This window comes from Centroberyx gerrardi, chromosome 16 (assembly GCF_048128805.1).
Source record: "Centroberyx gerrardi isolate f3 chromosome 16, fCenGer3.hap1.cur.20231027, whole genome shotgun sequence".
Classification (NCBI taxonomy): Eukaryota; Metazoa; Chordata; class Actinopteri; order Beryciformes; family Berycidae; genus Centroberyx; species Centroberyx gerrardi.
This window is the reverse complement of record NC_136012.1, coordinates 6,507,514-6,532,620: the sequence shown is the minus strand read 5'-3', so window position 1 is coordinate 6,532,620 and position 25,107 is coordinate 6,507,514. Positions and strand designations below refer to the sequence as shown.

At 41.1% G+C, this 25,107-nt stretch overlaps 1 protein-coding gene across 1 annotated transcript in view; it reads right to left on the bottom strand.

The window, feature by feature from the left end:
- The window catches only part of il1rapl2 (interleukin 1 receptor accessory protein-like 2), a 364,025-nt gene that overhangs the window by 41,546 nt on the left and 297,372 nt on the right, over window positions 1-25,107 (bottom strand). Inside the window, exon 9 of the mRNA XM_078289249.1 lies at window positions 22,260-22,334. Within this exon, the coding sequence (XP_078145375.1) occupies window positions 22,260-22,334 (75 nt within the window). The remainder of the gene's footprint in view (window positions 1-22,259; window positions 22,335-25,107) is intronic.

The window sequence follows — 25,107 nt, the reverse complement described above, 5'->3', positions numbered from 1 at the left end:
CAAAGTGAGAGTCAAATAAATGCTGAAACATTAAGAGAGTCCATCTTGCATGAAACCCATCTAAACAAGATTTAGTGTGTATCTATGTTTGTTTACTCTGTGTGTGTGTATGTGTGTGTGTGTTCTTATCATTCCTTGATATCAGAGATGTTGTGGTTTGAGTTAAAAGCTGTCAAATCCAGACAAATGCAGTCCCATGCTGCCACTGAATCACACTGCCTGAGGTTCAGAGAAAACATTTTGAAATGAGTCTTTCCTCTAGTAATATTAAACATTAGAACTATTACAAAAACATGACTGTTCATACTGTAACATCATGTCAAGAAATGCAATTCCAAACCCAGACCTATGTCAATTTTAGTGAAATTGCCCTTTAACATATAGGGTCCCTTCAAATGCCAATATCAACTTTATTATCAAACTTTATTTTATACCACTTTTCAAAACAACTGTCACAAAGTGCTTTGAGATACGTGCTAACTGTCAGATAATGTAATAACTTGTCATAATGTAATAAAATGTCCCTCTAAATTGGTTGAAAATCTGAAAACCTGTAAATGTAATAAATTGCTGAACAATGTAATAACATATTATTACATTAACTGTTTATTACAGCATGAGGATTATAACATTTTTAACTGATGATGTAATAGTAATATTGACTTATAATGTAATGACTCATAAGAATTAGAAAGTAGACAATATTATAATTACATCATCAGTTAAAAATGTTATGAAGAAATAATCACTGGTTAATGTAACAATGTGATTAATTTATTACATTTTCAGCCCTTTTAGAGGAACATTTTATTACATTTTGACAAGTTATTACATTATCAGCTGCTACAATCTGTTAGATGAAACTTGAATGATTCCTTTGAGGAAATTGAGTTGTTGTAGTGGCAAACTGAAAAATCTCAAAGTCTATAAAAATATGGAAGTATATGAATAATGAAAATAATTTACATATAAATATACTGTACATAATAAATGAAGAAAATATGAGAACACGAAAAAATGTGAATTAACAGCTGATACTTGGAGAGTTTATAACTGTAAAATTTGTAAAAAATAAAATAAAATAAAAAAAAATTAAAAAATCTATCATCAGTTACCAGTCAAAAAAAGTCATTACTTTTGTTATCACCCACTCTTTATAAGTTGAATACTCATTATAGTCAGAATTAGTTGTCATCTTCTTACTTTCTCTGGGTGGAAGTATTCCCACTACATTAAACTTGATCTTTACTTTAGCTTTAACAGTGCTGTTTGGTTTGGTTTCCTGATTATTCACAGTAGAATTAAATGACGAATCCTGATTTTTGCAGATAAAAGACAATGCAATCGCTAATTTTAGAAGTGTAATGGAAAAATAATAATATGAGTAATGTTACAAATTACCGCTCCCAGGGACTAATAGGTAAAATCATTATATTACTTTTGAAATTAAAAAGAAGTAATGAGTAATAAATTACTCTTTGGGGTAAAAAGCCCCACATTGGTCATGCGTGTCCCCACTTTTCTTGGAAATAAAGGAGAGGGAAAAAGAAAAGCGAAGATAAAGAGTCTGGTGAAGGATTGTGGGAGAGAAGTAGGCCAAGCCTTAATGAGGCGAATGGATCACCGAAAACAGGTTTTACACACACTTACACACACACACACACACACACACACACACACTTACACACTTTTGAGAGAACATGGGCTGCCTTAACAACGAAAGAAAAACTGGACTTATGATAATAGACCCAGAATTATAGACTTTGACTGCGATACATTTTTATATTTCATGTCATCTGTGATTCAGCCCCTTCATTAAACCTTGGCCTACTTATCACCGAGATTCACGTTAAATAAAGGTTTGAATTGAGGACCGAATTGTCCTTTTTTTCCCTGGAAATGCAGTGTTGTCAGGGGAGTTTGAAGACAGTGTCTTCCAGTAAAAATGGATACGTTTTAATTAGCTTGCTGGATCAAAAGTGGGAAGGTTTCTACACAGTTTCCATTCAGAGTAGTTAAAACATCACAGACGGAGGAGAGATATTAATATATGAGTTGATGTTACAGGAGGTTTCTGGCTGCTTCGAGGGGGGCGATTACATGGAGTCCATGGACGAGGTGCAGAAGGCCAGGAGAAGGGCAAGAAGGCAGGTGTTGGAACATGAGGAAGGAGGGAAGCCAAGGCAAGGAGGAGCTCTTATGACTGTAGTAACTAACTAGTATAACTAACTATGTAGTCAATATATACCGTCTAAAAAACTAGCCTTTGGAACATGTGGGAGGGTGTTCACACTGCCCAATTACAAGCGAACCAGGACTTGTAAACAAAAGTCACATAGACAAACAAGTAGCCTGTTTATTGGAGAGAGTTTTGGTAAGATTAAAACTGACAAATTCACCTCTCTGGCTACCGTCACCCGCCATTTTTTATCTGGACGACAGTCTATGCTAAAGTGTTAGCATGGAGCCTACTGTCACTCAACATGGTGTACAGGTAAGTTGACCAACAATCAACCACAAACCTGGTGTATTGCTTTGATGTCTTGTATCTTCACCATGGGAAAAAATGTGTGCAAATATCTAATGAATGACACCCATAGAGGGCAGTAAGGAGGGGGACCTACCAAGATCATCTTCACATCACACACACACACACACACACACACACACACACACACACTCAACCATTCAACCATGGGGTAAAGTCATCTACACCTCAAATATAGACTGTCCATCTGCCCGTCACACACACACACACACACACACATGCACGTGCACACACACACACACACACACACACACACACACAGACACACACTTCATCAAAAAATTTCAGCTCCATCTCTGTCCATCTGCTCATTTAAAAGCACACACAGCGTAGGACCTCTAGGTGGTTTTGAACACTGTGTGCGTGTGTGTATTTGTGCATGTGTTGTGTGTGTGTGTGTGTGTGTGTGTGTGTATTTGTGCGTGTGTGTGTGTGTGTGAGTGTGTGTGTGTGTGCGGGCCAGGTATAGGCTGTATGGGGGTTGTCTTGGTAACAGCTGAGTTTTGGGTCTTGGGCTCCAAGGGAGCGCAGCTGCACATGGCAACACAGATGGTGCCTCACACACACAACACACACACACACACACACACACACACACTGAGGCCAGATACTCAAATATAGGCATCCACATACACACTCTCAGGCCAAACACACACACATACGTGTCGGTGAGTGGGCAGCTCAGCTGTAACCTGGAAGGCTGTTTACTCTTTCATTTTGTCTATTTAGAGACATCCTGCCCCAGACAAATTATTCCAGTTTTATTTTGAATCATATCTATTTTTATACAAGACATTTACGTGGCAGTGAAATTCATCCGGAATCTCATCCCTTGTATCTTTTACCTTCTATGCCAAGTACAGTTTTCAGTGTGTTTCAGTGTTAAAGTGGGAATCCTCGAGTTTCTTTTTTTTTTAATGATTTTTTGTATTTTGTCTCCATCTTTGTTGCTGTGGTGTTTCTGCTCTGCTCTTCCCAGAGATCACCTGTCAATCAAACAGTGTGTCCAGTACTGTGACGTCTTCTTCCTTGGATGTTCTGCTCATATTAACTACTCAGTTCTTCTTCTGTTTATTCCAAACAAAACAGAAATGTAAAACACATCACTTTGAAGACACATGAAATGATAAACTTCAGGTAATGATAATTGTTTGAATAGAGTCCTTCAGTGTTACCCATGTATAGCCTCAACAGACCTGTCTGTGTATGAAGAGACAGACTGAGTCAGACCCAGTAGGATTTGAACCAACCACATTGTGGTAGAAACCACAAACCATAGACTACCATACAGCCAGTAACATATTTACACAGGTCAATTCTGATGGGATTTGAGCCTGTTAATTCCCTTTTACACACTGAAATATTCATGCACATGTACACACACACACACACACATTTACAGTTACACACCATCATACATGGAAGCTGCACAAACACAGTCCGTTTGGCCTCAGATGATGATTATTTTTTTTTACCATTTGTGGAAAAGTTCAACAATGTAGCAAAAGAGCTGATTTAAATTTTTTTTTTAAATTGTTTATCCCTTTTCATTGATGCTAAACCATACTTGACACATTCAGACTGATGAATTCCCTGCTACATGGTAAAAACTGAACAAGTTTAAGCAATCGATTAACTATTGTTAACTGTTCAACAATCAAATAATAATTTGCACAACTACTACTACAAATATTGATAGGATTCACTCTTATTCTGTTAAACCTAAAAACCAATGTCATAAAGAAGTTTTACAAGTGTGTCAGAGATGCAGGACGACTCTGCTGAGAGAATCCTGTGCAGGTTTTCAATTTTTTCTGACATTAGAATCCCACATGGCGAGACTGAATATGATAAATATGAGACGGAGAATCACCTCTGGAAATGCAAAGGCTCAATTTCCTGTCAAACAGGAAATGAGGCTGCCACAAAGTTGGAAAGAGACATCCTCGATTATACAGAATAAACCAAATATCTCTCGCTCGCTGTCTCGGTCTGTCCCTATATGTCTCTCTCTCTCTCTTTTTCCTTCTCTCTCTCCATTTCTACACCTTCTCTCTGTCTCTCGTCTCTCTATATCTGACTTTATCTCCCCTCTTCTTACTCTCCTCTCCGTCACACACACACCCTGAGGTGACTCCCATAGAAATAATAACTCTCCCAGGAAAGTAATAAAAGGAAATCTAACACCCCCCCCCGTCCATATTTGGCCATTTCTTGACAGCTCTAATTAACCAAGTCCTTTATGCTTCTAAACCTGACATTTGATTGGCTGGGGGGCTGGCCTCGTTAAAAAGCACTTTTAAATTAACAGATGAAATTAGATTGGAGATGGTTGGAGATATGCTCGGCGAGGTTAATTAAGTGACCAGTCATGAGGGGCTCGTTACATGTCACCGACAGACAGAATCAGAGCTGATACAGAAAAGGATTGGTTCTCAACCTGTGGGTCGGGCTTGAAAACGGGCCGCATCCGAGTTTCGGTTTGGTCTTTAAGTGCTACGTGTCGCATTTTAAAATCAATAAATCGTTACCAGCTACATTTTGAGACATTAGTATAGTTACTGTAAAGAAACGTGACCATCGCTGAGAACATTGGCAGCCTCTACACTGCATTTTAAATTGTGTGGCAGATTTGGCAGGAAATCTGCTGGATTGCTTTACAGCACAAAACAGGAACGGTTTTTACTTTTCAGGTTATACACAACTTTATTCCAGTTCCACTGTTCTAACTGCAGAGTTTCAACATGACCTTAGTTTGCCTTTGTGATGGGAAACAGCGGGGTTTATGGGTAATGTGAGCTTATGTTTGAGAAACACAAAGAGCCGAAGAGTCGAAGAGCCATAGTGACAGTGTTGATTGAAAGGGGGAGGGAGGAAAGAAAGAAAGAAAGAAAGAAAGAAAGAAAGAAAGGAAAAGATACCTGAAGAACCACTGTTTCTTAACTGAAACCGAAGCTGAAAAGAACACCACCAAAAGGATTGAAAGAGGGGAAGAGGGAAAGAAAGAAAGAAAGAAAGAAAGAAAGGAAGAAAGCGATACTTGAAGAACCCCTGTTTCTTAACTGAAACCGAAGCTGAAAGGAACACCACTAAAAGAAGGAGCGATTATTTTCTGTGATGCCGGTGGCACGGAAATAAGGACGAAAAAAACAATGAATGAAAATGAAGAGTGACAGAGTGATCCTGAGCGGGGAGGGAGGGATGGAGGGAGGGATGGAGGGAGGGAGGGATGGAGGGAGGGAGGGCTGTGAGCTGAATAAAGGAACGAGAAAGAGAGGAAAGAAATCACCAATAAAGGACGGAGGAAAGAGAAAGCGAGCCGGAGCCCACGAGAGGTTAGGAGCGCTAATAGCTCCGGCCTCAGCGGTGGTGGAGGAGGGGGTGGGGGGCGGGGGGGAGGGTGCCGTGACAGAACTGGGTGGCGGGTGACGACTGATTGACAGCTGTTACCTGAGGGTCCCGCAATATCCGACGCCGCTCCACTTCTGGAACAAAGTCGACTCAAAGGTGGATCGGAGGGAAAATTCAAACGGGTCCCCAAAATTTTTAAGAGTCACTGGACAGTTTTCATTTTGCACGCAGTTTTGCCTGTTACACGCTATTGTGGGATTCCCAGGTGGACAGCTGCAGGTGGATAGGAGATTTAAGACTTCAGCTTGTTGGAAAGGGTTGGTTGCTTTTAGGGTTAGATTGGCCTTTTAATAAAAACCTGATTGTCCAGTGTGGTTCATCTCTGATATGCTGAGGTTCATCCCTGACCACAGCTAGTCAATATGTTATATTATTATTCTATATCCGATGTCTGACTTGAGAAGTCATTCCATTGTGGTTTCAGAGGATTTTACTCAACAGTCTAAAACCTGCAGTGAAACCTGCCTCACTCTGCCTTAAGGAGCTGAAATACATTACTATGGCTTTCAGTGGAGAGTTTTAGTATCCCATGATGGTCTAGATGCTGTTTTAGAGGCTTTTCCACTCAGGCAAGAATAAAATATTTCTGGGGGAAACAGTGAATACTGGTCATTTTTTGGCCGTGAAAATGGTTAAATTTAAAGATATGTAATATTGGTACAAAATTATATATACTGGTATCAGTATCAGCCTTCAAAAGCCAAAATTTGTCTTGCTCTAGTTGCTATGTCTTAGTTACTGTAGTTTACACCCTGGTTTCTTAAAGGATAATTCTGGTCATTTTCAACCTGGGCCTTAAAATAACCAGAATTATCCTTTAAACAATGGGTTGGGGGTCAAAATGGGAACTGAAAACTAAAGCAATACTTTTAAAGTATTGCCCAGCGTGTGTGTTACAGTCACCTTTTTGGGATTTAGCTGACACTCCTATTCAAACTGAATTACTCAGTGACACTTTGACAGGACATGTGACCTGCTGAACACACAGGATCTTGCAGAGATTGAACCTGCAACCTTCTGCTCTACTGCTGTTATTCTGCACATTCTGAGTACAATTAATATACACTGATACTTGTATTCATATATTTCGACTTAATACGTTCTAGTGTTGTAATTGTCAGTTGCATTATGTTCCCTATATGATCCCATTTACTCTTTTCTTCTTTATATTCTATTTTCTTTGCTGTATTCTATTACTTGCTGCTGCAACAACCCATTTCCCCTCACAGGGAATCATTAAAGTTTCATCTTATCTCAAAGCAACAGTGTCGAGGCAACTCCTCGCGCAAAGAAGTTACCGTGTATCACTGCCTTGAGGTCATACAACACTTTGGTATTCAACTGAGATGAGCGACGTCACCCGCGTGTAGCAGAGGAGCGAGCGTAAGCGACCTCTTCACCTCCATTACGCATCTAAAAGCGATAGAGACAAACTATTCCACTTAAGGCCCCTCCTTCCCTCCTGTCCTCTCTCTCCTGCTCCCAGAGCTGTTAGAGGTGTCAAAATGTTAAGAGGGGTAAAAAGCTGCCCTCAGAGACCAAGCACACACACACACACACACACACACACACACACACAAAGGCACAGTCATACACACATAATGAATGATGCACACAGTCAAAAATACACACACAGACGGAGTGGGGAAAGGTGGAGAGAGAGAGAACAAGAGGATTAGCTAGGTACTGCTGCAAAGGGCACACTGCTGCTGTGTGTGTGTGTATGTGTGTGTGTGTGTGTGTGTGTGTGTGCTTAGGCGTGTGTAGAGGGTGAACTAGTGTCAAGGACTACTGAAAAAGGTCAAAACCCTTTCATCTGCTCATCTTGATTCTCTGTCACACGCACACTGATTAGTCCTCACACTCTCTTTCTTACACTTACACACACACACACACACACACACACACACACACAAACACTATGAAACTCCATGACCGACAATATCCTAGGGAAGCAGTACTTTGAATGCCTACCTAGCGTCAGACCAAGAGTTGGAAGAACAGACCAAACCTCTAAGATAATGGCAAGAATTTACACAGACTTACAATGGAGACCCAGGCGTTAGACTCATGTAACTTTTTTTTTTTAGATGAGGGTCTGTTAAGGGATAAAAAACATAGATAAATGCTTTTCTGAAAGTGATTTTTGGCTCTTTGCCTTAGCCTATATATTCTCTGTGGAAGTCAGGTAATATCAGGCAATTTTACAAATGGGTCACTGTCCCAGCATATGTCTTACAGCTCGTTTCAACATTCATTGCGTTAGCTGGGTGGTTTTCAGCTGTTTTTCCCCCCACAGCAGCCCGGCTGCAGTGGAAACCAGACGATTTACCCCTTTTGAACTCTTCTGAGCTGAAAAACAACATTAACAAACCAGGGAGGAATAACATTTTCAGGTCATGGAAGAGCTCCGACAGGGAAAAGTCATGGAATTTACATCAGGATCACAGTGGGAACCCTGACTACATCACTAGGTGTAGTGTACATGTCGCTTTTGGCCTTCTATCTTCTATTTCATGTGTTTAAATTTGGCTACTTTTGGGGGCCGATGGACACTCTAACAAAAAAAAACAATGTGTTTCGACAAAAATTCTGTATCAGGCTTACAGGATAAAGAGACACTGGATCTTTAACACTTTTCCTACATGGCCACTTCAGTCAAAATGGCCAATTTGAGCTTACACCTATAAGAAAACAGTTTACAATGTCAGACGTCGGTGCTTGGAGTCAACCGTAAAACTTTAAACCTACTGCGTGCCAGCGACATGCGGCCCTGGGTGCAATGGGGAACTTGTTTGGAGACTGGTACAAAAAACTAGAGAAGACGCCCAGCGGAGGAAAACCCCGCTACCTGCACACGACAACGCCTCTGACTCGCTGGAAAGATACGGGATGCGACAGATTCCCTGATCTCTCCCAGCTCGCCCACAGGTACCTGTGCATGTCAGGAACATCTGAGAGTTTTTTTTTGGTGTTTTTTTACCTCCGTGGGAAATACTGTAAATAAAAAGAGAGCTGCACTTGACTCAGACTTGCATTTTTAGCAACTCGTAGGGAAACATTTCAGATATGTAAGACTGTGTTGCAGCGAGATTCCACTGAATTCCTATTAATGTTACAAGCCTAATAAGACTATTATTGTTGTTGCTTCTATTGAACGAAGTTTACTTTTTTTTTTATGAGGAATTTACACTCATTTACACTCACTGAACATTCATTGACCGGGCTTTGAAAAATACTAAAATGAAAAAAAAAAAGATGCTATATTGTTATTTTTATTGTGTTATTTTATTGTAAATTAATTCTAGATTAGGATTTTTTTTTTAGGATATTAGGAAAAAATCAAAAATTAAAAGTGACAGCCCTATTATATCTATATATTAGAATTTATATCTCTTTACTATGCTTATTTTATCAGTACCTTCAGTTTAATTTTAATGTTTTGAAGCACTTTGTAACTTTGGTTTTGAAAGGTGCTCTATAAATAAAGTTTATTATTATTATTATTACATATAGGATCACATGCAATAAATCAATACCCTACATCAGAGAATAATAAAAAGTAAACTCATAAGCATTAGAGCCTATAAAAAATCCTTCGGATTAAAAACCTCTACTATCTGTGAACTGATATCCTCCCATATCCTCTGACATGTAAAGCAGGAACGTCTGTCAAGCATTAGCGCACACGCTCCAGGTAGGCACAGGTAGGTCAAATCCAACTTCACACACACTCTCACACACACACACATGTGGTTAATCCTTTCTGTCTCATACGCACACATGCACACACACGTATTGCACACACCGCGGTCCTGGTCGGGGAGTTTTTCAAAGGGGATTTCTACTTAATAAAAATCCAATTCTGGCTCCACAGGATCCTTATCCCCACAGAGAGAGAGAGAGAGAGAGAGAGAGAGAGAGAGAGTTTGAAAGCGAGACAGAGAGGGGAGAGGGAAGAGTCAGCGGGAGAAATAATTAGAGAGTGATGGAGACAGAGAGATCACAGCGTAGCAAACAGGGAGATCTCCCTCTTTCTTCCAGACAGCCGCTTCTGATGAACCTAGAAAAGTAACTCAGTTTTGGTAAAAAAAAAAAAAAACAGATTCTGAAAAGCACTTCCATTAGAAATGCTCTGAAATGATGTTTGTGTCTCCCAGCGTTAGAGTTAAGGGTTCACCATATAAAAACTGTGTTGAATTAATTATAAAATAAGACACAGTTGAAATAATTCATTACATACCCGCACATGTGCATGCAAACACACACACACACACACACACACACACACACACACACACACACACACACACAGCACAGTTTACTCCAAAAAGTTCAAAGAATTGAGGAAATCCTGCTTGATTTCCCTGCTTGACGCCCATGTACTTTGACATCTTACAAGACCTTTTATGCTCCCAGAGTCATAAAACATTTTCCACTTCAGTTGTCTATTACTGCATGAAACAAAATAACCCAACATGGCAAGACTGGAGAATCCTGGTGGCGAATGGTGTCCGTGTGCATTGTTTGGTCCGAACTGAACAGAGACGTATGTACAGGCGATTAAGATGAAACTTTAATGATCCCCGTGGGGAAGCTGCATCATCGCAGCAGTAGAATTTAAGTTAAAAGATAATCTAATCAACACAGGATATATAGAGAGATCAAAGAGAGCGCAAAAAGCAGAGAGCAAGGTGTAGATGGCAATATAATGAAGAAAGGTGATACAATAAATAAGGGTAAAATGGAAAATATAATGTTCCTACCAAAAACTTTCCAGATATAATAGCGGTCACACCAGCACGAACCTATGTGGAAATTCGCTTTGCTTGCTGTTGACGTCAATTGAAAATCATGTGAAGCACAAATAAAAACAATCGCTTAAGGTTGCAAATCGATTTCGTACTTCGCCTTTGCGCAGAGTTCAAATTTGATGAACTTTGGCCTGCAATTCGGGCAGTTGGCCAATAGAAATTGGTGAAAAAAACAACAACATGGAGCAATCCATAATATAGACGGTAGGTTCATAGTTTTCTTGTTGTAATGTAGCCCACAGTTAATGTTAGCTTACTAACCACATAGCATAGCATCAGTTGATTGATTAGCTACTTAGCTACGTTAACTTGCTAACCAAACAGCATAGAGTCAGTTGACTGATAGCTAGTTAGCTACTGAACCAGCTACTAAACAATCAATAACGATTGATGATGGTTGTGTAATTTATTGTAGAAACCATGGTAGCTATATTCTAGTGATCAGAATGCCGCCTGACACAAAGCATAACGTCACATCCAAGAATTTATGTGCAGGATGTGCAAACACAAATGTGCATAATTAACTATCCACATTTCAGACTCAGAGATCCACATTTTCTCTAGTTTTTAGAGTTTACAAATTAAACATACAGTCAGACCAAAAATAGATATATTATAGTTACAATAGTACAGGCTCCAAAGTCAATAATAAAGTAAGATAGCAATTGGTGGTTTATTCACATATAGTTCAAGTCTCTGACCTGTCGTGTGTGTGTGTGTGTGTGTGTGTGTGTGTGGGCGTGAAAACATCCCTGAACTGGCCCTTCTTCTGAATAAACACACACACACACACACACACACACACACACACACACACACACAGATCATCCTAATGCATGCAGGCACACATAACCACACACTGACAAGACAAGACCTCAGCTCTTTTTAACTCTGCATACATGCTGAGTAGCATTTTTGACTTACTTCAAGTTATTTTGAATAATTAACAGCAGAATGGAGAAAAAAAAAACGCATTTGCCGCTGAAAAACAAGCTCAGAGTGCACTGGTTCAGTCATAGGTGGTCAGAGGATCGCAGCTCTCTTCACCCCACATCACTCGCCAACTCACTGGTTGACCATTCAAGTGAGGGAAAAATGTTCATCTTAGTCATTTAATTTCATATTCAGCCATAAAATCAGTCATTTCCAATGCAGTTTGACTTGTATTCTAGAAACAAATGTCAGTACCTTGAAACAAGAGAGAAGTAGGCAAAGAAAATTAAACTTTATTCAAGAAAATTCTTGAAAAGGTTGATTTGCAAGTGAGACTATGTCACCTCATTGGCAGAATTTGTCCCTTGCTTTACAAAAAATAATTAGTGTGTAATAGCAGATCAAATGACTTATTCAGGGCTGACTCCAGCTAAAGAGATGTTGAACATCTGTGAAAGGGCAGGAATGATGCACAAATCAATGAATGATATTTCCACTCATTCACTGAAACATTAATTTCCTTCCTTCCTTCCTTCATCAAAGTAAACACGATCAAAGCAAACTGGGATTTGACCCCAGTTTCAACCTAGGAGCTCCGGCCTGAGTGCATCTCTCCACTTTCATCCATATCCATGCAGGAATGAGTGCAGCCAGATGGAAAAACTAAATGGAAGTATAGGAACCTCCATGAAGTCTTTGGTTTTAGTCCTCAAAGCAATGCTTTCATGTCACAGACCCTCAAATAGACACGGATTAGGCCCACAGACATTTAATGAGATTTTGTCTCAGGGATCCCATATGGGAAGACTTTTGTTGTTGTTGCTCTAGTATTGAATTTTATAACTGTCTGCACTGTATGTGGGGAGATAACAGTGGTGAGAGTAAAACCTATAACCAGAAAAATCATTCTTATACATTCTCTAACTGGGATAATTTCTAGAAAATTAAATAAAACTGAAAGTGACCTATTCCTCATTTTGCAAGGGACGCTTTGGAACCCCCTCAAGGACCCCTGGAGGTGCCCGGACCACACTTTGAGAACTGCTGCATTAGTGTTAGAGGCAGGCTGTGTGAGTGTGTGTGTGTGTGTGTGTGCGTGTGTGTGTGACTGGTGGGGTTTTCCTGAATGAAACAAGCCTCAACGCAATACAAATAGAGAAGAAGAGAAGGTGAGAGAGGGCCGAAGAGCTAGAGAGGGAACGGCAGAGAAAGAAAGCAAATAACGGAGAGTAAGAGACAGCAAGAGAGACAGGAGGACAGAGGGAGAGAACACTCCTCTAATTCAACGTGGAGTGAAATCACCTCGCCGAGCCACGGAGGACAGAGGAGACAGGATGAAACAAAAGGAGGGGAAAAACAACGGGGGGTTGATTTCCCACCACAAAACAAGAAAACATCAGTCTGTCTTTGTGCTCCTTCATCTGTCTGCCTGGGTTTCTGTCTGCTTGTGTGCGAATAACCACCTGGAAGGCACTTGGTAGAGGGCTGAACAATTCTCCAACTTGCAAAGCTACAGCCTAGTACAGCCTTATAGTTATGGCTAAAAAACAAAAATCATCTAATGGTGGAAATCCCAGATCACCACCAAAATCTAATCAGCTGATCCTTGGGCTAAAGACTGATCTGTCCACCAGATTTCAGCCGAATCCTTTGCTACTTTTTAAGATTTCTTGCTAACAAACAGTCAAACAGACAGCGAAGAAAACATGACCTCCCTCCAACTTTGCTGGCGGAGCTAAATACACCATGTTGGCAGTATATTACATCATGTTGTTGTGAAATAATGCATATTTGCAGCCTTAAGGCTTCAAATAACCCAATAATTAATCAGGCAAACCAACATGTAAAAAGGAACTTAAAACAATGTTTTCATAGAGTTTTGTAATACTTAATGTTGTTGGGAATTAATGAATATTTGCAGCCTCGAGGCGTCAAATTATGCAATGATTAATCAGGCAAGCTAAAATGAAATGAGATGCAAATCCATAGTTGATGTCACAAGTTCACCATTTTGTGTAATGGTGGGAGGTTGTGAGTAGGCGGCACTTTTTTTTTTGGATCCCTGTAGGGAAATTTTCTTTTCTCTTGGCTCGGATGTCAGAGGTCAGAGGTCAGCGGGACCTGGAGCTGGTGGGGATTCAGTGTCTTGCTCAAGGACACTTCAGCAGGGCAGATGCATGCCAAAATGTGTTTGAACCTGCATCCTCTGGTTGAAGGACAGTCTCTTTAACCCCTAGGTCACCTTCCCACCTCAATTTCAAGGCTTGGTGGTAGGTAGGCCTATTTCTTTTGTCCCTTTCCATCTGGCATAACATGCTGCAACAGCAAACACCTTGTTTCCTGGCAATCCATTTTTCACAAGTATGTTTCTATGTTGCCTGCTGCCTGTTTGATTCACTCTATCCTCACTTGTGTAGTTGATGTTTGTGGATTAGATTGGACACATAGCATTTACATGTTGTTACCGTGGCCAAATGCATCTCTGACCACCTCTACAAGTGGTCAGGGAGATCGGATCTTCAAGTGCCTTAGGTACATTTACCTGGGTTTTACTGCATCCAAATACAATCTGATCAGCAAGGACGAATGTTAATGCCAGGCGGCATCTCTTTGCTTTTAATGATTTGTAATAGATGACACTTTGTTTTTGACGCTTGTTAGCAGATATCACTTTGTTTTTAACGCTTGTTAGCAGATATCACTTTGTTTTTAACGCTTGTTAGTAGGTAACACTTTGTTTTTGAGGCTCGTTAGCAGGTAACACTTTGTTTTAAGGCTTTGTTGTAGGTAACACTTTGTTTTTAACGCTTGTTAGTAGGTAACACTTTGTTTTTGAGGCTCGTTAGCAGGTATCACTTTGTTTTTGAGGCTCGTTAGTAGGTAATACTGTGTTTTTGAGGCTAGTTAGTAGGTATCACTTTGTTTTTAAGGCTTTGTTGTAAGCAACACTTTGTTTTGTTAAGGCTTGGTTGTAGGTAACACTGTTTTTAAGGCTTCATAGCAGGTATCACTTTGTTTCTAAGGCTTGGTAGCAGGTAACACTTTGATTTTGAGGCTTGGTAATAGGTAACACTTTGTTTTTAAGGCTTGATAGTAGGTATCACTTTGTTTTTAAGGCTTGATAGTAGGTATCACTTTGTTTTTAAGGCTTGATAGTAGGTATCACTTTGTTTTTAAGGCTTGGTAGTAGTTAACATTTGGGATGCTGGTTACGCTTGGGAGTAAGGATTGGTAGTAGGTAACACTTTGTTTCTAAGGCTTGGAAGTAAGGATTGGTAGAAAGTAACACTGTTATTAAGGATTACAAAGCAAACAGGTTTGAACCACTGCATGTGCAATAATTTCCAATTACTACTAGCATTGTAACAACTTGCATGGGTATCAGTCATGCTATTTGGGTATCACTATCTCTATGCATGTTGGCTATATTTGTCTCAAACAAGAGGAGGCGCCCACAGGATAGATACTGCAACCTTTACACACACATACACTTACACACAGGCTTAAACAATGCTTGACCTGAGGCACCAAAACAAATCGTTCAATTTCTCTGCTTATATTTCCCCGGCCGGTGCAGGGATTTAAACCGGTGACCTTCCAGTCACAAGCCCACTTCTCCAAGCTTCAGTTTCCATCGCTACTGTTATTTTTGGATATAAAAACTAAGTCACTCAATCAACCGTCTCCCCTTCGTCTCCCTCCCTCTCTACCTCCCCTCCTCTCTCTCTCTCTCTCTGTCAGTCCCTCCTTCTCCATCAAGGTTGCAAACAAAAGCTGATTACCATATTCATGAGGCTGCCTGATGACAAATGAAAGGGAGAGCGAGAGAAAGAGCAAAATCCATTCTTTATCATCCTTTCATCGCGTATCGATCATCCTTTCACCCGCGATTATTTCCTCAATCCCCTCATCGCTCTCTTTCTCTCCCTTCGCCCGCTTTCTCTCTCCCTCTGTTCTTTTCCTCCCTGTGTCTCTCTACCCCTCTCTCGATCTCTCTCTCTCCCTCTGTTTCTTGTCTGTCAACAACTTGTTTATATCAAGCGCAAATACAAAGACACTGATGGAGAGATTTGCATGTGCGTGTGTGTGTGTGTTTGCACAGTGACACTGATGGAAAGGCTAAACACCTCATGCCCCATTATGTAGACATATTAGTCTTAGTGTGTGTGTGTGTGTGTGTGTGTGTGTGTGTGTGAGAGAGAGAGAGAGAGAGAGAGAAGACAGAAACAGTGAGGCAGCTCAGCAGAGAGGCAGCTCAGATACTTCCACATTACGACAGTCTTATTGGCCTGTGTGCATGTGTGTGTGTGTGTGTGTGTTAAAATGGAGGAGAGAGAGAGACAGAGCGATAGATTGAGATAGACAAATGATGAAAGAATAGAAAGGGCAGAGCAGATTGATGGAACATCTCTCCTCTCTCTCTCTCTCTCCATTGTTTTAGTCATATGTGTCTGTTTCAAAAAGCCAGAAATTCCTCTTTTCTCTCCTCCCTTGCTCTCTCTTTCCCTCCTTCTCTCTTTCTTCACTCTCTCCTCTTTCTCTCTCAAATTGTATTTTAAATATAAATACCTGTCATTGTAACTATTACAAATAGGCAGCAAAGCCATTTTATGAAGTTGTAAAATGTTGCTCTCTCTTTATGAATTTACTGCTTTTGTGGTGCTTTTGTGGTGCCTCTTTACCTCAAAGATTTACATGGTCTTTCTTTCTTTCTTTCTTTCTTTCTTTCTTTCTTTCTTTCTTTCTTTTGTTCGTCCTTCCTCCCTGCCCACTTTTCTTGCTCCCCCCTTCCTTCCCTCCTTGTTCCCAATTTCCTTGCTTCTTGTCCCATCATCCCTTCCTTCTTGTCTTCCTTCTTCCCTTCCCATCCTTCTTTCCTTCCTCCCTTCCTGTGGAAAATACATTTTAATTTCATGAACGCTTTACTTCGAAGGTTTACAATGTCTTTCTTACTTCCTTTCATTCCATCCTTTCGTCCTTCCTTATTTTTTCTATCCATTCTGCCCTCCTTTCTTACTCCCTCCTTCAAACTGTCCTTCCTTGCTTCCTTCTGTCCTTGTTTCTTCCTTCCTCTCCCCATTCCTTCCTTCTTTCCTCCCTCCCTTTCTTCCTCCTTTGAAAATAGATTTTCCTTCTTTCCTTCCTCCCCTCCACCATTCCTTCCTTCTTTCCCTCAACCCAATTCTTACTTTCCTACCCTTCTTCCCCATCTTCCTTCGTAGCTCTCTCTCCCTCCCTCCCTCCTTCCTACCTTCCTTCTTCCCCCCCATTCTTGCCTCCCATGCTTGCTCCCTCCTTCCTTCACCCTTCCCCTCCTTCCAAGAATGTTTTGTCTCAGCACCAGTTTTTTTGGCGGGGCATTGTCAGAGAGACAAGCTTTTCATCAATACACATACCCATACATGAACAAGCAAATAAATGAATAAATCAGACTGTATTGTTATTGCGGATAAATTGACAGTTTGGGGCCATTGTGATGCATCATTCTGCTCCGAGCCGCGCGGCTGATGATGACTAACAGCGGGAAATGCGACGAGAGCCTTTCTCACGGATGAGAGTCTGAAATGTAAAGACCCTTTCTCGCGTTCAGCCGCCGCCCCTCCCGCCCCGCGCCGTCTCCCTCTGACAGTTCGAACGAGTGGAAAGAGAGAGAGACAAAGGGACGGATAGAAAGACAGAGAGGGGCAGACAGCTCCCAGAAAGACAGAGGAAGAGCGATAAATGCGATAGAGATAGAGGAAGACGGACGGGAGAAAGAGAGACGGAAGTGGAGAAGAAGAAACACAGAAAGCCCCGCTCCTTATCTTTCCTCTGCTGTCACATCTAACCTCACACTGGCACCTAATAATAAGTGAGTGTGTGTGTGTGTGTGTGTGTTTTCATGTACAAGTGTGTACTTGTAAGTGGCTCTAGGAATGGGTGTGCATGTGTATGTATAAGTACTGTATGTTTGTGTGTATCTGTGTGTGTGTGTGTCTCTTAGTGTCTATCTTCATGTGTATCTCCAGATGTGTGTGTGTGTGTGTGTGTGTAGGTGGGTGGGTGATTTCCATGAAGGCTATTTAATCTCCCAGAGTGCTTAGCATGTCGCCAGCAAATAAACATTGACAGCTGAGGTCTAATAGTTTCGCCTGCCAGCTAGAACTGACACACACACACGCACACACACACACACACACACGCACACACACACATAAACCAAGGACCACATGCACACATACACACACACTCAGTGCAGTTCAGTAAATCGAGGTGTGCTAGAGTGGAACAACCGAGAAACAGGTGTGTGTTTGTGTGTGTGTGTGGGTGGTCACTGGTTTGTGCGCGTGTGTGTGCGTGTGTGTGTGTGTGTGTGTGACTGAGAAGGGGTCTTTTGAGTGGGAATCAGGAATCAGGAATCAGGAGGTGTTACATGCACATCCACACATTTACCTGTAGCCTAATTGGGCCAGGTTCAAGTAACAGAGAGAGGGAGGGATGGAAATAAGAGGGATAGATGGATGGATGGAGCCAGGGATCAAGAGTTGGACGAGTTTCGGGTGGTTAGATGGAGGGGCGGACGGAGGGAGAGAGGGAGCAAGGTGGAGGAAGAGAGGGAGAATTACCTTTAATTACCTAGAATTGGGTCTGGATAATGGATGGATGGATGGAGGAAGGGGTGGATAGATGGAGGAAGGGAGATGACTCTTGTCTTTCCTCGTTCAGGGTATCTGCAGGTTTCAGAAAGCCAAATTTAAGACTTTTTCAGACCTTTTTAAATGGAGCAATTTTAAAACCAAAATAAACAAAGAAAACCAGGCCACCAAGAAAAGAAAAGAAAAGAAAAGAAAAGAAAAGAAAACCAGGTGACATCTTGCACCGGCCATATTGGAAGTCCGCTTTTGGCAACAATGGCTGTAAACAGCTGGTTGTGTTGCAACATGTAGGCTACAACTCAACAAAATTAAATAGGCATATAATTTCTGTGCTTTTTTGACTGGAAACTGATGATTTTGCCACTGATACATCTGACCAATGTTGTGTTTAGATAATTTCAGCTTGTTAGCTAGCTAACCATAGTATCTGGTCAGCTGACTATCACCGCCTTGTCTGATTTGTGCACTAAAATATCCTGTAGAAGCTAGCGTTAGCTGCATGTTAACATTAACATTAGTATCTTTGCTAAATGAGCCTGCTGGCTAGTTAGCTAGCTAACAGTTTGTTCAGGTTAACTGTAGCTCAAGCTACAAATCAGAGTGTTTTGCACTATAGACGAGGACCAACAAGACTAGCTAAAGACAGGACAATTTCTAGTGTCACTGTAACCAAAATTTAGAAACAAATTTACCTTATCAGACTATTCACTTTCAATTATAACATTACTGAATGGATCTACAGCCACACCACAACCATTCTCTCTCTCCAGCCCGGTTGTTACATATTTAGCCTCGCTAATTCTCCAACGAACCTCCATGAAGGTGCCAGACGGAGACTCTTGAAAACAAGAGTGATGAAAATGCTTGTTAATTGAAAAATTTGTGCCAAAATCATCTTTTGGCACAAGTAATTTTTGTTACTTCCATCGGTTTATCATTTATCATTTAACATGCCTTGAGGCGCCTGTTGTAGACAGGAACAGTTGAGAGTTGAGTTAGCTGAGCTCCAGTGGCCGTGGGTTTGATTGACATTTAGGCATTCAGAGCAGAGGTAACAAATATTCCTCATGTTAAATGATAAACAACCTTAATGGCAATTCTGTAGTGCGACTGATGAATGAAAGGGAAATTTGAAACCACCAGTTATTTAATCAAATTGCTTTTAATTTATCAAGTCACCTCACAATTATATCACGCTCCTGTTCATTTCACATGCATTTTCATAATGCTGTTTTCAAATTCACATTCATTTACAGCAGTTCATTTTTGTTCTCTCCATCCCTCTAGGGACTAGAGGTTGCTCACCTTAAATGATAATGGCAATTTGTTGTGTAAACGATGAAAAAAATGGAAGAGAAGTGTTGAAAATAGCTGCTTTTATCAAATCGCCTCTATTTTAATCAAATTGTCTTTGGATTTATCAAATCGCCTGACAATTTATCACTCTTGTTTTCAATTCACAAGCATTTTCATCACATTTATTTTCAGCATCTAATTTGTGTTACTTATACAACTCATATATTTCTGATTGAACACAGCTTATGAAAGTTCTGAAATTACAAATGGGCAAAAGTAGTAATAGTAGAAAAATGAGGGCTAATTGTTATGGGACATGAAGTCCAATAGTAAATCAGATAGAATGCATGTTATACTACTAACCCTGTTCTGTATTCATCTAATAGTCATTGCAAATACCTCTAATAACTGTACATTTTAGATAACGTATTTATTTTAAGACATTTTCACACTTTTTAAGGACCCACGCATACCCGCTCTCTTCCCTCTCTCTCTCTCCCCTGGCATCTCTTGCTCTGCTGCACATAACATCGATAGTACTGTATATACACACCTACACACTTCTGACGGCGGAGGGGTGTAAAGGTTAAATTTTGCAGGGGAGGCGCAAATCGCTGCTGTAACACCGCTGTCTTCCACCAGAGATTTCTTCCTCTTCTTTTTTTTTTATTTTTGAGAAAACAGTGTACGCTATTATCGCGAATCAATCTTTAATTATGAGCTCTTTATTTTCAATCTATTGCCCGTAGTCGGCATCGGCGTAATAACAATGAGCATAATGAATTGTGTTTATAACCCAGAGCATTATGGAGTAATGAGAAAAGTGGAGGAGAGGAAGGGAGGAGGTGGGGGTGTGAAAGAGGAGAGGAGAGGAAGAGAAGAGAAGAGAGGAGAAGAGAAGAGAGAATTGAAAGGAGAGGCGGAGAGGAGGGGAGCAGGGAGGAGAAGGAAAAAAAGGAAAATGAGCAACATAGAGCTGGTTGCTGATGTAAATCCCCCCCAGGTTAAAACAAGATGATAATTAAAAATGTACCGCAGGGTCACACTTTGACTCTGTGTGTGTGTGTGTGTGTGAGTCAGACTGTTTATGTGTGTGTGTGAGAGCGTGTGTGTATGTGTGTCTTTGTGTGAGTGAGTGTACAGCGTGTGCGTGCACTTGCGTGTTTCTTGCTGTGCAGTGGTCTCCCTGACAGTGTTATTGCTGTAGGTGTGTGTGTGTGTGTGTGTGTGTGTGTGTGTGTGGAATAGGAAGGGTTGGGGGGTGAGATTGCAGTGCCCATTAAAAAGTGTTCCTGCTGCAATCAGTGTACAGAGGCCTTAGGGCCTATTTGTTACACCATCAATCTGGAGTTAATGGAAACACACACACACACACAAAAATACACGCACATACACACACAAACACATTTCTACCTACAGCGCTAACATTGTCAGAGAGACCACTGAACAGCAGGACACACACACACACACACACGCACACACAGCTGGCAAGGAAGCCAGCCAACCAGTCCCACACCAGAATACAACACTGAACAGTTTAGTACACAAGTAAATCCTAAATAGGCTTAACGAGATCCCTTCAAATTTAAAATTTTAGTCTGTTAATTTATTTACCAGACCTTTGTTGCATTATGGGAAAGTAAATTTACCGGTTTGTGTCCTTCAGTGACCCTAGAAACACTTCATTTCTGTGCTGCGCTAATGCTAACGATGCTAACAAGACATTTTTGGGATTGATGTGATCTGCCAATCAGCACGCCATTTCTCCTAAATGTGAAAAGTGCCCAAAGAAGACAAATGAAAGTGGAAAAAAGTAAAATTCGAAAGGTCACGGTTTTGACTATCTGCCAGTTCTCATCAGCAGACAGCGAAGCAGCATCGTATCAAGTTCTATGCAGGCTCTGCAAAAGTTTTCAACGCAAAGTAAATGAGATTTAATACGTATCCGCTCATAAGCCGCCATTAATCGCTGAAGAGATGAGATAAAAGACAGAAATGAGTTGTGCACAGATAGACAGATAGAGAGTATGGGGGTGGATGTGCCTAGCGGATAAAGAGAAACCGGCTTTCAACTGTTTGACCCGGGTTCAAGCATCAGCCCTGCTGAAGTGTCCTTGAGCAAGACACTGAATCCCTACCAGCTGCAGGACTGCTGCTGTGTAGCTGAACCTGACCTCTGACCTCCCTGTGGAGGAGGAGCAAGAGAGAAGAGGATTTCCCTCTGGGGATCAATAAAGTAGCTCATTACAAGTAATAATGATTTTTCATTATATTGTTCGTTTTGCTACTCTCTATCTCTGATTGAAATACCACAGTAGTGATTCAATAATATACAGAAGAAGAGCTGGATAGTTAGCATGAGCAGTGATAGCCACCATGGTTGAACAGACAAAGAAAAGAGAAACTCAAACTGCATCAACAGAAAATCCAAGGAGAAAGACGTCACAGTACTGGACACACTGTTTGATTGACAGCTGATCTCTGGGAAGAGCAGTGCAGAAACACCACAGCAATGAGGCTGAGCAACAAAGATGGAGACACAATTTAAAAAATAGCGAGGAACTGGAGAATTACCACTTTAACCAAAGGAAACAGTAAAAGAGAAGAGCTGTTGATCCTTACCAGGCGTGACTTCTATCACTGTGTCTTGTCTCTCCGGGGGGAAGAGGACCTTCGGAGGCTGAGCAGTCTGGAGAGCTGAGGCAGAGACAGATAGACAGAAAGAGAGCGAGAAAGAGAGAGAGAGAGATGGACAGAAAGAGAGAGAGAGAGAGAGAGAGAAAGAGGGGGGAAGAGGTTGATTACCAGCAGTGTTTGAGAGAGTTTCAGACTGATGAATCTTGATTGTAGTGGAAACAGATACATATGCCTCATTATTCCCAGTGGGGTACTCAGCAGAAACCTTGCATTTCCATTTTTTCCGCATTGACAGTGTCATCACTGACAGCTGACATTGTCTCTCATGTGTAGAAAATGTTTCCCGACCCTGGGACCACGTCTCTCTATTGATAATGCATAGTGAATGTCAAAAACCTATGAATGTCAATGAGAAAATCTTCTTTATTTCTCAGTAACGGCACATCATCCGCATACACATTCATCACATTCAACCAGTTTTTTTGTTATTTTACCATAAATGACAGCTGACATTGTCTCCCGTGCGTACGAAATGTTTCATGACCCAAACTATTACTAATGGATTGAAAAATGAAAAAAAAAAAACACAATAATCAATCAATTCCTGAAAAGGTATGGGTGAATCTTTAGCGGGAGATGATGTCTAATACTGATTATGTCGAAAGAGGCCATCATGGAAGTTAGGGTATTCATTTATTATCTGGTGTGGTCAATGTTGAGTGCCCTCTCAACACTGTGATGGGGAAAGGACTCTTGAAACCAAATAAAAAAACCAGCAAAAAACAAATTGAGCCAACCACTCCGCTGTAATGTACCAGCGCTTGTGCGAATTGGATAAAAGCACCTGAAGGGGTACTAGAGAGACCGAGAGAGACAGCGAGAAAGACAGAGTGACTAAAAGTCAGAGAGGGGGGGAGAAACAGAGAGAGGACAGAGAGAGACTGATACATAAGGAAAGAAAGAGAGACATTGGTTCGCCGATTTGTAGGGCTTTGGAGGCTTTGGAGCAGTGTTATGAATCTCCAAGCGACCACGTTTGGTGCTATCATGGAGGTCCATTAGAAAAGAGATACCTGAAAAAGACTGTTGGTGTGGCTGTAGATCCATTCAGTAATGTTAAAAGTACGATGAGGTAGATTTGTCTCCAAATTGAGGTTACTGTGACACAGTAAACTGTCAAAACAAGGTCCTGGGAGGATCTTGTGAACTAGTGACCTAGCTTTCCCATCACACTGCCTGCCAGCTATGCCACCAGGACAGACACTGAGCATTGCCCCGCAGCACCACAAAGCCAGAATAACAGAAGAGGAAGACATCGGGGACGCAGTCGCCTACAGCTGGAGCTCGTCAACTGAGAGGAAGCCGGCTCAGCGTTGCCTCAGCTGGTCCATAGACCTCATGCCTTGTTTCTGTCTCCCTGCAGACGAATGAGTCGACTGACCGGCTGCCTTTCTACCCTGAAGACCACCGGACACACTCCCTCTGCCCTCCACCTGACGCATGTGTGTCTAATGATCTCCCCTCCCTTGTCTTTAGCCTTATGGTACGTTCAGACAACGGGCTACAAAAGCTACAAAACGGTCTGGCGTACCAAGCTACATGTAGAAGTACAAGAAGAAAAAAGTTGAAGCCATCTGAACTTCAGTTTGTAGCCGCGCACGGCCGACATGCTGCTACATTTTACACACTGCCCAACTTCCACTGAAAATGAATTACTTCCTATTGCTTTGTAGCCTGTAATCTGAACGTAACATTAGCGTCCGAAACACTCGGAGTTGTACACGTAGAAAAATAATAATAATAATAATAATAGACTTTATATATATAGCACCTTTCAAAACAGAGTTACAAAGTGCTTCACAAATAATACAAAATAATCTCCCCTCCCCTTAACAGAGGAAACACAAACAACAAAAAAGATAAAAACAGTCAAATAACAAAAAAAAAAAAAAAAAAGTTAATGCAAAAAAGCAAGCTTATAAAAATACGTTTTTAATAGCGATTTAAAAGAAATTGCTTTGTAGCCTGTAATCTGAACGTAACAGCGTCCGAAACACTCGGAGTTGTACACGCAGAAAAATAAAGGTGCGAACTGGATCCGAAAATGGTTCTTCGGAGTGATGGTTCCACAAAGAACCTTTCAAAAACTTTTAATATCCCACAGAACCGTAAAACATGGTCCTTTAAGCAAAACAACCGATGTTCACATGCAACAATCCCCAAACTAGCTACTAGCCATGTAATAGCTAGTGAACAAGACAGTGACAGTTAGCTAACCAGGTGCTATGATTAGCAAGCTAATGTTAACTGACAAGCTGATGTCATCTAAACACAAAATCGATCAGATGTATCTATGAAGAAATAATCAGACTTCAGCTAAAAACAACACAGAAATTAACCATGTCTGTTTTATCTATGTCTGGTGAGGCTGCTGTGTCCAAAGTGTAGAAATGGAATTAGTTGTTCTCATCCAAGTTGCCAAGAGCTGAGGACCTCCAAAATGGCCGCCAGAGGGAACGCTACACCACCTGAAAGCCCCCGTCTATACTCAGCTAGTGAATATGTTTTAGTATTATGTTTCTATCTGACCAGAGGAGTCATTCCAGTGCGGTTTGGGAGGATTTTACTCAACCTGCAGTGAAACCTGCCTCACTCTGCCTTAAGGAGCTGCTAACCCACCTGAAACTCTTTCATTACTATGGCTTTCAATGGAGAGTTTCAGTGTCCCGTGATGGTCCGAATGCTGTTCCAGAGGCTTTTCCACCCTGACAACAATAAAACTCTGCGAGAAACACTGAATCCTCGTAGGTTTTTGGGGATTTTTCTGGCATGA